The following is a 15,011-nucleotide window of genomic DNA, read 5'->3' as shown; positions in this document are numbered from 1 at the left end:
CCCTCTCTTTTAGAAAATGTTTCCTTCACCTTGCTGAAAATCTCATAAATCTAATTCGACTCAGTTGTAAAACCAAGGTGATTCCCTCTCCTTCATTCTAGAAATAACCTCATTTTATTCAAACTACTTTTCTAAATAGCTTGTCAAGGTAGCATATTCTGGCTGAAACACAACTGACCTAAATGTCTTCTTTTTAAAAAATACATAGACTCACATGTGCCAATTACATCAACCCAAGCTTTTCAGTTATACAGAAGGTCACTTCCTAGCTTGTCTTAAAATGAAGAATTCCAACCTAAGAAATGCCCTAATCCAGTATATTCAGTTTAATATATCTATAGTGAGACAAACTATCTTCTAAGTCTGGCAGGCCCACCCCCACCCCGAACCTTCCAGTAACCATACGGTTCCTTTGCCTTTGTAGTGTTAATCACTCTTTGACAATATTTTCTCCCTCTTCTGCTTGCTCTCATTTCCCATCACATACCTGGATCTTCCCAGCCCCTGTCCAAGAAAGATAAAATTAGAAGGAAGACAAATAAGTTTCATACATTTTCACACACTTATTCATTTATACATGTGGCAAAATGGTTCTCGACAACTGCCGCCCTATCTGGTAGCTGTGTCTCTCACTAGTTCACCGTAAACATCTCTTTAATGAATGGTCTTCTGCCATGCTAAATGCAGCTCAGTGACACCCTGTCCAAAGGTATGTACATGTCAATGAGACACTGAAAAGAAAATATCTTTAAGATCCGAGTGAACGAATTTCTAGTACCGGGATGTCTGGCACTGTGGTAGGTATGTTTAAGATGCCTGTCTTCATTGTGGATAGGAAGTTGAACTTCCCTGCAGACCAGAAACTTTTGTATGCCAATAGACACCCACCCTATTTATCCCATGGCCAGTCCTTCTAGACCCCAATCACTTTCAGGATAATAATAAAAGGAATGGCTGAATGGAGAAGGAACACAACTCTATAGAGAGAAATAGTTACTAGATACTAGTATTGTTACTAGATCAAGGAATTAAAATAAGCCAAGAGATTCCTAAGCTGCCTTTTAATAATTTCAATACTCCCAGCAATTCCTCACCATGAAGAAATACACTTTCCCAGGACTTTTGTACACCCGAGTTGCTGCTTCTGGTTTGAGTTTCAGCTGCTGGTAGATACCCCTTTAAACTGGGTCTGGCCAAAGAACATAAAGTCAGGAAACTGATCAAGTGTCAGTCACTGTTTCCACTAAAATAGAGTGGTGATTGTAGAGAGTTTAAAGGGTTCCACGAAACAATGCTCTCATGTTCATGATTAAAAGATGTAGAAGAAAAGGCTATTTTAAGTAGCAAGGAGAATTTACTTGCTAAGAATGGACAGTGGTTTCCTTTTCTGTGTAGAGAAGTCTGAAAGATCATTAAAAAGCAAGATTGGAGGAGGCGAAGTAGCTGACCCCAGCCCATTTCCGGCTCCTCTCTCCAGGGACTTTCATGAAAAGAGAAGCTCTCTCTGTCCTGGAGAGCTGTTTATTTGGGCAATTAACAAAACCCAAAGGGGTCCTTTATAAATAAAGGGTAGCTGCCAGGAACACCTTGGTTTTGCTCCTAACCATCATTAACTCACACTTTAGGCTTTTCCCCTTCTTCTACTTTCCCTTCCTAAAAACAAACACCCCCCAGAGAGGTTTTCCATTTAGAAATGTTATTTCAGGACTTAAGATCTGAATACGGGTTAGACTGGATAAGGGACCCACAACACTATCAGCACTTTCATAAAGATGGACAGTTTAGACTCATTGTTATGAGAAAAATTAAAAAAAAAAACGTCAAGAGAATCGATGGGTTCCACACTGAATTTAAACCAGGAGGAAAATGGTGTGAGCTGTTCAGCTCACGTCCTTGGGTAGCAGACACTCTAACAGGAACTAGAAAAAAAAAAAAAAAAACAGGGTGGCTCTCTCTGCTGGGAAGTTCACAGTCTAGCAGGGGGAGATGGACTTGTAAATGATCTACAAACATTTATACTGTGCCTCACCGTGCTGGCTACCTTGTGGAAGACCAAGAGTCCAGAGTCATTGTTCCTAAAAGGCTAAAAGTTCAAAACAACGAATCTAGTTCTGGAGCTCAATGTCATTCTGTACCATTATATATGTTATCATCTCGTTTGCCTCAATCCTCCACCTCCAGGTTAATCTTTCATAAAACCCTTCAAGGGTACCAAAATTTATCATCACAATTTCCTCTATGATTTTTTGGCATTAACCAAGAGGTAGCTGCCACAGCAGATATTCCAATTATTGCAAAATTTTTCTTCAAGTTATTTTTAAGTCTCCATAAATATTCGGTTAAAACAGTTTGAATTCTACCTTCATATAATTAATGAGCATTTTCAATAAAAATATTCAAGAATATCAAAATGTAGAGGGTATATTGTAAACACCCATGTACACACCACCACACTAGTGATATACAGGAAACTCTCTTGAGAGCCATCGAAATCTCATTTCTTCCATTCCCTCCACTGATAACTAAGCCTTACTGCTTTCCCTGAATGTTTCTTATATTTTTACTATAAATGTTTGTATTTTGTAACAATATAATACCTTGCTTTGCATATTTTTAAATTTTACAGTGTAAAAACTATCTTGTACCTGAAATATGCTTTTAATTTTGCTGGGAATTCTATTTTTGAATAATTATACTTGTTGATACATATACTCTAGACCGTTCATTCCACCTGCTGTATAGTATTTTCTTGTATGACTATATCATGATTCATTCAAAGGATATACAGATTTTGACAGATAGTTGACAGGAGGGGGAGCAGAGGGTATGACAACTTTAGTTCCATTGAGAAACAGAGGAAAAATGCTGAAAGAATTTTGGATCAGACGTCTTGGCAAAAGCTAAATTCCTCTTTGAAAGCAAGAAGAGAACTAGACAAAATCCAGCTATCCAAGGAGCCAGAACAGAGATGGGATATTGAGCTCTGAAGTTAGTAAAAGGCTGGAAAAGCCTCTGGAAAATTGATGTGGGGTCACTTGGTTATTTAATAACATCTTGCCTGGAAATCAGTTCCCTTGACTTCTCTTGTCTGTTGTCCTTTGCATCATAAAAAAAAAAAATATTCACAATCATTGCCTTTGCAACCTTTTAAAACATATATGAAACAACATAGACCTCAAGTTAGTTATGGAGAAAATGATCATTAATTACGAATTAGTAGGGATCCAAATTACTTTTTCCTAAACAGAATATGGCTTATTTTTTTATACTTTTAATTAGCAATAAAAAGAAAAGCCCATTTTCTGTGTTCTCTTATTTGTGAAAGCTTTAACATTATATATAACATAAAGATATGTTTTATATGATTTCAGACACAAAAATAATCTTTGTTTATTTAAAATGATACTAAAATTTTTAATCTGATAAATTCATACATGTCTGAATGATGAAAATGCATGTTTAAAATATCATCCTATGAAACATACAAATCAGAAGTGGCAGATTTAACAAAATCAGGTGCCTCTTGGAAGAGCACAGCCTTTCTGAAGGTACACACCCTCTGACCAGTTCCATCGCATCGCTGCGTAACCACAGGCAATGAGGAAGACATCGCACTGCGGTTTGCTCACTGTTAACACAGAAAGAAGACTCAACAGAACAGCGGGATCAAATCCTCAGTCTGTCTGGGAGAAGGTACTATGAGCTCTGAAAGCATTTATGCAGGAGACATTTATGCAGTAATGAAACTGAGGAGGTTCTGCAGCTTTAATAATCAGGTACTTTTATGTTGGCCAGTATCAATACCTAATAAAGACACACTTGTGCTTTTCTTAATTTGATTTGTATTAAAATCACTCTGGCATTTTTTCTTTAAGTATTTTCTTTTTCTCAAAGTCATAAAAGAACCTTGCATGAGGAGGGTAATTACTGGCATCTATATAGTGGTCACAGAAAACACTGAGTGGCATTAAGTCTCAGAACATTATTAGCGTATATCCTTAATTCTTTTGGCATTTAATAGAAAATACAAAATACCATGCTTATTTTTGGTTTGCTTCACTTAGAAGTATTAATTTTTCCAGAATTCACTAAAAGAGTAGATTTGTTTTGACATATACGCTATGCTTTATTCCCATCATCTGACTGATAGGTCAATTCATTTTTATTAGGAAGGGGATTTTAAATGGCTTAAATGTAATTCTAACTTTCTCTGACCAAGTATTGAAAGCATGGTCTCCAAACTTATAGCATCGTCCTCTTTTTTTTTTTTCATTAAAGATTCATAATCCCCAGAGGAGAAATTTAAATATTTTATTTATCATATATTTCTCCCATCAATTCATGCCTATCGGTTAACATTAACGTAATTGAGATTTGCACAAATACAAAAGGAGATATGGCCCTTAAATAGATATGGGGAATCTAATTTGCTAATTAATAATAATAATAATAATAATACTTTATAGGAAACATACTAACTCAGAAACAGAAAAAAATACAATTTATTACAAATGCTAAAAAGATTTGGCTGAAGGTCTAAAGTTTTCAAATAAAGTATAAAAGACAAACCTAGGATGCTTTAAATATTAAATAAAAGTAGTAGGAAAAAGATTTTTTTCTATAAATATATTTAATGTAGTTTTTATTTTTCTTGTGTTTTATTTCTCAGCATGATGAGAAATATCGAGAAGTTTGTACTTTTCCAAGTTTGGGCAAGAGTCCAAATCAAGATGCAGAAGAAGGAAAGTTTTTGTTTCTAAGGGAATTTATATGACAAATTATTACACCATTAACCTCTAACATATAGATATATTAAGCTGAGGGGCTAGTGAAAATTTATCTAGGCACATTTTCCAAGAATAACAATCGTGTCCTTCCAACAGCCTAAATTTGTAAAAAAAAAAAAAAAAGTAGGAAGCAAAATGGGTAGTTATGAAATGTTTATGGTTGATGAAGTTTTGGTTACCAGATGCAAAGGCTGAAATTTTCCAAAATTTAGTCAACAGAATGCACGCCTGTCTTTCAACAGTCAACATATAAGTTTCTAATCCTCCGAGTTGAGATTGCATAAACTTAAATATTATACTCATTTTTTAAAAAGAGACTGCCCCATCCACTAAATTCTTCAACTTAAATCAAATATCAATATCAACTACTTCTAGACCAGCCCTTACACAGTACTAGTTGGTAATATATCTACCCTAAATTTAATGTAATAGTAAAGGCAATTAATTTCATTCTGCAAGTGCTAAAGAAAAAAAACTATGATTTATGCAAATAAAAGTTTGAAACTCATTATAAGAAATCAAGGTTCATAAATCTGCTATTTAAATATCAGAGCATTACATGAATCAGTTCAGTAAGATGTAGATCTAATAGCAGAAAGTTTAACTGACTCAGTCTTCTTCAATTAAAATGTGAATATCACCTACTCTGCATAAAATCCATAGTATAAAGAATGATCATAGATTTCCAGATCATATAGAAGAGCGTGAATTCCTGATTCAGATCGATTTATACTATCTGCAGACCAAATGTTTTTGAAGGAATTTTTTTAATTTAAATTAAGATACTCTCAGGAATAAATATGTATTTTGGATTACAGTGCCCATAAGGAAGAAAACCCTGGACGATTCCTTTCAAGTTATCTTGAAATCATTAATATGTGACATTTATAAATAAACAAAAAGTTTTTCATTTTCCTAATTCAATTGATTATCATTAATCTTCCATTTGCCACCGAAAACCTAACAAGTCAGAGAATAATCACATTACAAACTGTACCAAAAAAGAAACAAAATTGTGCTACTTACAAACTTCCTCTTCTGGGAAGACTCAGCTCCTTCTGCAAAAAAGAAAACAAAACATATATATGAGAAACTACATTAACCTTCGACTACCAGGACAGTAAATGGATGATGAAAAATGTATGCCCCTTCATTATGCTTGATTTGGCATTTTCTATACTGAATAGGTTTGAATGTCATAATTTTATGCTAGATCCCTTCTTACATTGTTCGTTTCATACACTGTGTTTAAGGTACAAACACAGTTTATCTAAATTCCAGAGCAGGACAAAAACCAATCTTCCCAAAGCAATCACAATAAAGTACTGAATTGAGTTACATGGCTGTATAATTGAGCATAAGAAAAATCTGAGGAACCAAAGAACTTACTCAAAGAGGAAACAAAATAAGAAGGAGAAATTTTACAGGACTATAATTTAATGAAAGGTGAAATGAAAAGAGCAGTTAAATCAGACTACCTGTCCCTGATGGAAGAAATAAACGCACGCAAAACTTTGTGCGTACCAAAGATTATAATTTATTTTAAATAAAGCAAAAGTTTTCCTCCTGGTGCTATTTTTTTTAAACAAATATGAATTATGACTTAGGATATTTAAAAGTAGGTTAATGAACCTCTAAAAAGGTCACTAGAAAACGACACAATTAATAGAGTGCTTTATAGTTTTGAAAGGATGCTCTCACACTTATCTCAAATTAAGTTCATTATCTACCTAACTATAGGGGGGGGCTGTGAGGAAAAAAAAAACAACAAGCAAACAAGCCAACCAAACAAACGCAAAGAGATACAGATATACCTCCACCCACTAATGAAGTTTTCAGAAGCCGGGGTACTCAAGAAGTATTACTTGATGACAATAATTAAAGAATAGGAAGCAATGAGTCATCTGGCTATTTAAACTACAAAAGAAGCACTATAAATTCTAAAGACTCAACTAAATTTGTGTTTTCATTTCCATAATTATCATTTATTTTTTTGTCTTCCAGGAGCTGAAGTATTATCATTTGAAAGGTATTTCCCCCTCAGCTTCAAACTCACCTCTCCTGTCCCCCATTTTTATGGACTCCTTAAATGTCTGTCCTGCACAGTAGCCTCGGATCTTCTCAACAGTGCAATTTGCTCCAGCATAGTTGCAGAAAATGGCCTCGAGAGCCACAGACCAGAGGGGAGGATGCTGCTTTAAAATTGATGCCTTACTTATTAATTAGCAAATACACTTTGATACAGGGCTATAATAATCATATCACCGTTTAATTACAAGAAAAAATAATCAACAACAGAGTATCTTCTTCTTTCTCCCAATAGCTAACATTTTTCCCCTCAAGGGTTGCAGGGTTCAGTGGTGAAATGCTTTATTTTTTTAGTTTGTTTCGCTTTTTTCTCTAATCCTTGATTAGCCCCAAGAAATTATAGTGTTTGCTGAAGCTGGCTCCCTAATTTTAAAACATAAACATTTCTTCATTTACTAAAGCCTCTAATGATGAGAAAAGTCTCTAAGACAATTTTCCTTGGGAACTGAAATGTAAATGGAAAAGCCATGAGTAATTTTCTATCTGTGTATCTTTGGTTATGACAAGGACCTAGAAATTAGTTTTATATTCAGGTATTTAAAAGAAAAAAAGAGGATTCCCTAGAAGTAATTGTTTAGCAGACTATTCCTTTTATAAAAGAATCAGTGAGACCCACTGAATAGCGAGAAATCTAGCACTCACGTAAACACTGCTCTGTCCAGTACGTTGACATGACAGCAGCCTCAAAACAAAAGGAGGAGCGCCTGAGGTGTTAGCATTAATAACAAAAAAAAAAAAACCTGTCTGACGCTATTTCAATTTTATATGCAAATAGATCACTATAAAAGGGAAAGGGCCAAATGAAGGATCCCAAAGAGTTGAATCAATCATATTTCACCAAATGATCCCACTGTAAGCTGGCTGCTTTGCTCTGAGGGGAAAAAATAAAATAAAAACTGCTGAAACAGCAAGATAAGGGATAAAAACCAACTCTGTTTTTAATCAGAAGTCTTTCCAATCGGTCTAGAATTATGAGTTCTAAACAAGAAGAAAGGTTACGGTGTGTAACCCAGCACTGCTTCTCCACGGGACAGCAGCCGAGGTTCCAAGATGAGGCACCGAGGACATTTAATAGGCCACTTGTCAACTGACCTGAAGCTTCCACGCTAACCAAGCTGAAGGAGCTAATCCACCTGACGGCTTGAATGTCAGGCTCGAGACTGGAAACTCAATTTGGTAGCAAATTGGAATCAGATGTGATGGTAATAAAGTGAGAGAAATGAAGGTGCTGCGGCCAAGGCCTTGTGAACGGTAGCTGCAAGGGGCTGCAGACACCAGCCAGGCTAAGCAATCGCAGCCTGAGCAACGAGTGGCTGCTGCTCTAATGCATGGGGACCACACGCTGATGAATCTGCACCAGTCAGACGCAAATGAGCAGCATCGAGGCTTTTACTGCCCAAGCCTCTGTGGCACTTGGTGTGTGTGTCCTCGTTTTCTTAAAGTCAGGATAAGGTCACTAACACACACGTAGGTAATTAGACAAGACATGTGGTATTGCTCCCCGTCATGAACCGAAGTTTGTTTAGTATATTTGAAACACGTGTTAAAAATTTAGCACCAGGTCAGAATTAGAGGAGGGGAGGGTGGGGGAGAGAAAAAGGGCAAGAAGCACCAATCTGAACTAAACAGTGTGTAATTATTAATCATCACAGGATTAAGGAAATTCATAAGAATATATTTCAGATTAAATGGTTTTGATTTTCATTTTTATTGATTACTCAGTGATTTCTAATATGTTTTAGAATTGCCGTGTATCATTATTTGCTTGATATTATGATATCTTTTATTCTCCCTTTCTAAAAGTGCGAACTAGCAGATATGTACATTGAAAATAGAGGTAAAGTTAATCTTGTCTAAGAACTCTGATGTTTTTCTTGTGATCCTTTAATAAGACTGAAGACACACCAGGGTTCCTGAAGTCCAGAAAGAGAAGAGAATTTCTGGAGTCCAGGAAGGAAAGAAGGCCACAACAAATGATCCTGCCCTCCTACCCAACCTAGGCATCAAAAGGAGAAAATACCTTGTTTGATTCATGAAGACAGTAGAGTAAACTGCAATGTTTAAAATGTACAAGCAATTTCCGCAATGGTAATATAAAAAAAAATTATACTATTTACTAACTATACATATACAAATAGAACAATATTGCTACACAGGCCACATGTGCTCAAGGAATCTTTGAACTATTCATTTTAACTGATAGGTCAAGTTTATGATATAAAAGAGAAAGGAGATTTATATATATTATATTACAAATAATATACATAGATACCCACTCCTCTAAGAGATGGAACTTAATTCTCTTCCCCTTGAAAGTGGACTGACTTCCTTCTAAAGAATAGAGAAATGGAAACACAGCAATTTTTCAGTGGAAAAACCTGACCAATACCATCTTTTTTTTTTTTTTTTAGGAACAATATCATCTTAACAAGTGATCAAGGTTAACAACACAATAAAAAGTCATGTTAACATCCTGCATCTCTGATATGATGTGATGAGAAAGGGTTTGACCTTTATGTTATTCTCCCTAAATATCCTTAATTCTAGGGTAATTGCAGAAAAACATCAGACAAACCCAGATGTAAGGGAGATTTTACAAAACATTTAACCAGGGTTCTTTGAAACTGTCAAGGTTGTGCCAAATAAGGAAGAACTGAGAAATCGTCATAGATCAGAGGATACTAAGGAGAAATGATGACTAAATGCAATGTAGTTTCCTGGATTTAATTCTGGATCAGAAAAAAGGCATTAGTGGAAAACCTGGTGATATCTGACTATAGCTTATCCTTTAGTTAACCGTAGTATACCAATGTTAATTTCATAGTTTCGACAAATGTATTAAGGTTATATAAATGTTACTATCAGGAGAAACTGGTGGTTGGATAGGTAGGCATTTTCTGTCTTGCAAATTTTCTAGAGAGGTAGGGAGAAAGGAATATTGCTGAGGGATGGAAGTTAAGATAGAACAGGGGTCCATAACCATTTTGGAACCAGGGACCAGTGCTCCTAATAGAATCTAATGCCTGATGAGCTGAGGTGGAGCTGAGGTGGTGATGCTAGCGCTGGGGAGTGGCTACAAATACAGATGGAGCTTCGCTTGCTCACCCTCCACTCACCTCCTGCTGTGCAGCCTGGTTCCTAACAGGCTACAGACAAGTCTATGGCTCTGGGGTTGGGGAACCCTGGGGTAGAGAATGAAAGGGATAAACAAATAAATGTCTACATACTTTAAGCTTATTTTAAGGCAATAATTAATTGCAACTTTTAGGAAATTATGAAGTCTAAGTGAGTGGAGATTGTGGCTAGGATCCTCAGTGAAAATGGTGAGAAGCAGTCTGATTTGAGCTATGTTTTTAAAGAATTTACAAAAAAATTGAATATGGAATGTGAAAGAGAAAACAAAAAAGAGTCAAAAGTTTTTGGCCTGAGCAAATGAGTTGGAGGGAAGAACGGTTCTGTTTGACAATGTCATAGTCAAAACACCTATAAGAATTCCAAATAGAAATTTCCAAGTAGGTGGCTGACCTTACAAATCTGGATTCAGGAGATTGTTTGGGGCTCAAGATAGACTTTGGAGTCATTATCATATAAGTCAGTACATACAGCCATGGGACGGGAGGAGATTGGAAGAGAGAAAATAAGAAGAAAAGGAGAAGAGGCCCACCTTTACGCAGGGCCCTGGCAGGTCAACATTTAAAATCTGGAAGTGAAGAGAATGTGCTGCATGTTGTTAAGTGACATGTTGTACCACACAGCAGTTGCGGTTCTTAAAAACCATAGAAACAGAATAATATTAACAAGTAAAACTCTATCAATTGAATAGATCCCAGCTCTCACATAGGTGTCAGGATAGTTGGACAGACAAGATCAGAAAATGGGCAGATACCAGGAAATGAAATGCTAGAGAAGATGGCCACACTCAAGGAATGGGATCTGAGCTGGGATCTGAGCTGACCCCTCATCTCCAGCTCAGATCCCAGGAAGAAACTCTTAAATGTCCCAGAACTTCACCACTCTGGGCAGGCTCCTGTGTCCTGTGACTGACAGTGTGATCAGGCCTGTGTCTGTGCCCCAGTGGCCAAGGGAGCAGGAAAGAGGAATACTGGCTCCCTTCACCAGCACAGGGGAGGTGGAACCAAGTCTATCGAGTTTCATACTCAAAAAAAAGGAAGAGGATTTGACAGTTCAGCAACCGTCCTCCCTCCAAAAAGAAACTCTGCAAACAAACAGAATGGTAACGTCTAGCACATAACATTTCCTCATCACTTTCCAGAAGCCATTAGATGTAAAGTTCATGAATTTCTCCATTACCGTCACTCCTTAATTAGTCATCAGTGGCCTTGCCCTATCACTGAAGGTTACTAAAACTACACGGCACTGACAGATAAATCACTAAGAAGAGAGTTCAAAGGGCCTAGATGTGCAAGGCAGTATATTAGGCACTGCTGGGGACACATTAAGAGGAAACAAAATAAAACATTTAAAAGCTAGTAGGGGAAACACACACACACATATACTCACAGTCTCAAAACAAAAGAGATATCACCAGGTGCAAGATGATGCAGTGCAATTCGAATGTATAAAGGCTAATAAGGGAGGGAAAATTAAAGCGTGTTTAGTAATTCAGGTCACCAGTGGTTCTGAACGCAGCCTGACTACCCAAAATGTCACTTTTAAAAATACCAATGCCCGAACCCACCTCTAGAGATCTAGAGAGAATTGTTTGTACAAGTTAGTTAGTAGAGGCTAGAACTTAAATCTCATTAAGGGCTATTAGTTTAAATAAACCATTTGCCTTTAGATCTTGTTTCTTCATGGAATATTACTTTTCTAGGCTATTACAGTAGTGAACCTTCCAGTTTTTAGTTATTTCCTTTGCAAGTGGAAAGTGTTATAGGGCAAGGAAAGGTACTCCAAATGAAACTCTCCCCACCTGACAGAGTGTAAAATTAGCTAGAGAAATAGGCTCATCCACAATTGGTCCTCTAAAGAAATGCTTTTGGCCTCATTTTTCTGGTCTCCATTCCTGAGTCACTTGTGATGGCAGAAGCAGAGTACAGAAAAGTTCACACCACGGAACCAGATGTTCCCATGAAGGCCTGGTTCTGAATCAGAGCAGCAGGCAAAATGGCTTGTGTTCAGAAAACCCTTGAAAAATTCAGTGAACTTCTCAAAAGGTGCATGGTTTTCTGCAGAGAAAAGCTGGAAAAGCCGTAGGTAGACCTCTATAGATCTGCTGGGGCATTTGAACCATCCACCCTGTAAAATATCACTAAAATGCTACTAAAATGAGAATGTGAGATGGGGGAGAATCCTAAAGGATCTCCTTTTTCTCGCAGGTTTTATTTCATTCCCTTTTTCTATCTATAACCATAATGCACTTTCATATATTTACTTCTAGTAGTAAAGTTCAACAAAATAAACCATAAAAGGTACAATAAAATGCTTGCTGGGTTTTCATATAAATTTTACTTGATCAAAACCACAAACTCACTTTCTTTGAAAATCAAAAGAAAGTAGTTACCATCTTCTTTTCTTTCCAAGTTGGCTTTTTCTGCCTTGAATCCAAATGAACAACTACCAGCCTCAAGACTTTGGCATCAGTGTCTTAGGCCCTTTCCATAGACAGTTTCTGAGTCACAGTAAATGTATCTATCTATTGTGGTTCTGTAAGATCTTATCAAAAACCTAGTCTATGAATTTAATAACAAAATCACCTGTCTGCCTCATAGGACAAGTGTTCCTGTGGAAAGCCCAGAGAGATTAGCAATTGCCCAGGGTCACAAAGCCAGAGGTGATGGAGGCAAAATGTGAACCCGTATCATCCAGTCCCAATTTTTTCCCCTATGCTCCACTGTGCAAATGCCAGAGTGGGACAGAGTGGTGATGTGAGCGAGTGAGTGAGGGGTTCGAATGACTACACAAGTGGAGAGGCTAGAATTGATAATTTTTCAAAAGAGAGGGCAGCTTTTCTTCTAAAGAGAAAGAAAGGTACAGGTGAAAACAGGTACCTTTGAAAGAAGAACAAAACAAAACTGAAGCCATTCACTTGGAGTTCTACAATTTCAGAAGCACAGAAGGCAAAATCTCTTCCAAGGGGAAGGGAAGGGGCATATTTGGGATTAAAGCAAGCAAAATAAGTTTCTTTTACTCCATCATACACTTTTTATAAAGGCCAATGTGGCAGGTGCTGTGCCAGGCACTGGGGATAAAGGACTTCACTCGCTATAAAATACAGTGTGGAAAGGCCTGGGAGAGAGGTCTTTTCAAAGAATGCCGCAGCACTAAGGGAGGGGAGTGATCAGCTTTCTTTGAGGAGGGTTAGGAGTGTTTCTTGCTCAATGATCTTTCCCATTATTCATGATGACACGATCTGGTGAAACTGACATTATTCTCAACCTCAAGGTTAAATTTGGGTTAAATTAAGCTAATGGCAAAGCTCATTGCTTGGCCAGAGGAATTGGTTCAAAGATGACATGTGATTCAATCTGGTAAAACAAGATGCAAAACAATGTTTGTTCCAGGCTCCATGGACAGAACTTTCTTTCCTTTTCCAAGAGAAATAGCAGGAAAGAAGGGGCCTTAACCCAGGAAGCTACTATTCACCAAGGAGGAACATCAAAGGTGGCAGAAACACAGATAGAAACTGGGTCTTAGGTGATATCTTCCAGACAATGGATCTAGCCTTGCCTATTACCTCGATTTCTCAGTAACATCAGCCAGTCAAGTCCTTTTATTGTTTAAACCAGTTCAACTTGTGTTTTTGTTCTTTGCTCTTCAAATATTCCCAAGTGACACAACACTTGAGCTTCATCTTTCTTAAGCATTGTCTGGGAGTTGGCTAGGCAGCCTCAGGAGTGGGCGAGCAAAGGGGCATTCCAGAAGAGGGAACAGATGTAGCAAGACAGGGTGGGGTGATACAGTACAGAGCTCTTGGTAAAGCTGGAATGGCTGGGACAGAGAGTAGAAAGAAAAAACCAATAGGATGTGAGTGTGGAGGCAGGGACAGAGCCAAATCATAGTCGGTTTTTGGAAGGCTCTGCCTTTATCTTGTGGTCAATGGGGAGCTCATGGGACATTTTAAATAGAAAAAAAAAGGATGGTCAAATCAGCATGTTAAAAAGGATCGTTCTGGCATCAGGGTGTCAAATGGCTTAGAGAGGACAAATAGAAAAGGAATTAGGAGATTTATCCAGTTGCCCCGGATGCATGGCCAATGCCAGGACCATGAAAAAGAGACACTGGGCAGGGAGAAGAGGAGCAGATTCAAGAGATAAACATGTGTACAGAGTTCACAAGAGTGGAGAACTCCTGGGAATGCTCGGAACCTTAGGAGGCAGCATCCAGAGAGTAGGGAAAAGGGCAGTGCTAAAGCACTGAGGGCCCGTCAGAAGCTAAATAATGGAAATCTGAATGTGGATGAGGGAATGGAAAAACCCTTTAAGTTAGGCCAGGGGGTCCCTGATGGGCAGGGAAATGAGATAAAGTTGCAAAGTAAGATAAAAGTAAAGGTTGGCATCCCAAATCTTTCTTGCGTGGATGTTAAATATCAAACCCCTTTTTCACTTTGAAATTTTTACACAAATGGTGAAAATTGTTTGGTTTTTTTTTCACTAAGCTCATCTGCCTTCATATACCTCAAAACAGTACCTAACATTTACTGCATAGTAATGCACATTATCTTAGTTAATCTTCCCTATTATTTCTATTTATCAACTGAGGGACAGACAGGTTTAGTAGCTTACACAAGAGCACAGAGTTGGGTAAATGGCTTAGCATGTCTTTGAATCCACACCAGGGACTCCCCTCATGAGGTACCAAGCTGCATTCACAGTTGATATCATACTGATGACCACTCTTAGAAGGGATACAAAAGATCTCTGCAGCATTTTCTAAGCAAATTTCACACTTAAATTATTTTTATAGACTCTGATTTTACTTAAAGCAAAGCCTTGCAAATATGTTATTTTTAACATAGACCTTTTCAAGTAGAAAAGCGTAACAACTTGAATAATCAGCTAACCTCAAGTAAGTGAACAAATGAAACAAGCTTGCTTTCCAGCCAATTACTATGGTTTTTGATGCTTCCCAACATGTTACACCCTTGACGTCAAAAAAAATCAACCTTGGGAATCA

General features: G+C 37.4%; 1 protein-coding gene across 1 annotated transcript in view; it reads right to left on the bottom strand.

Annotated features, from left to right (window-relative positions):
- Positions 1-15,011, bottom strand: part of MAST4 (microtubule associated serine/threonine kinase family member 4) — a 309,991-nt gene that overhangs the window by 241,640 nt on the left and 53,340 nt on the right. The window contains exon 2 of the mRNA XM_025047832.1: positions 5,814-5,845. Coding sequence (XP_024903600.1) covers positions 5,814-5,845 — 32 coding nt within the window. The remainder of the gene's footprint in view (positions 1-5,813; positions 5,846-15,011) is intronic.

The sequence above is a fragment of the Pteropus alecto genome, unplaced genomic scaffold, assembly GCF_000325575.1.
Source record: "Pteropus alecto unplaced genomic scaffold, ASM32557v1 scaffold20, whole genome shotgun sequence".
Taxonomy (NCBI): domain Eukaryota; kingdom Metazoa; phylum Chordata; class Mammalia; order Chiroptera; family Pteropodidae; genus Pteropus; species Pteropus alecto.
This window is presented reverse-complemented; position numbering and strand designations above follow the sequence as displayed.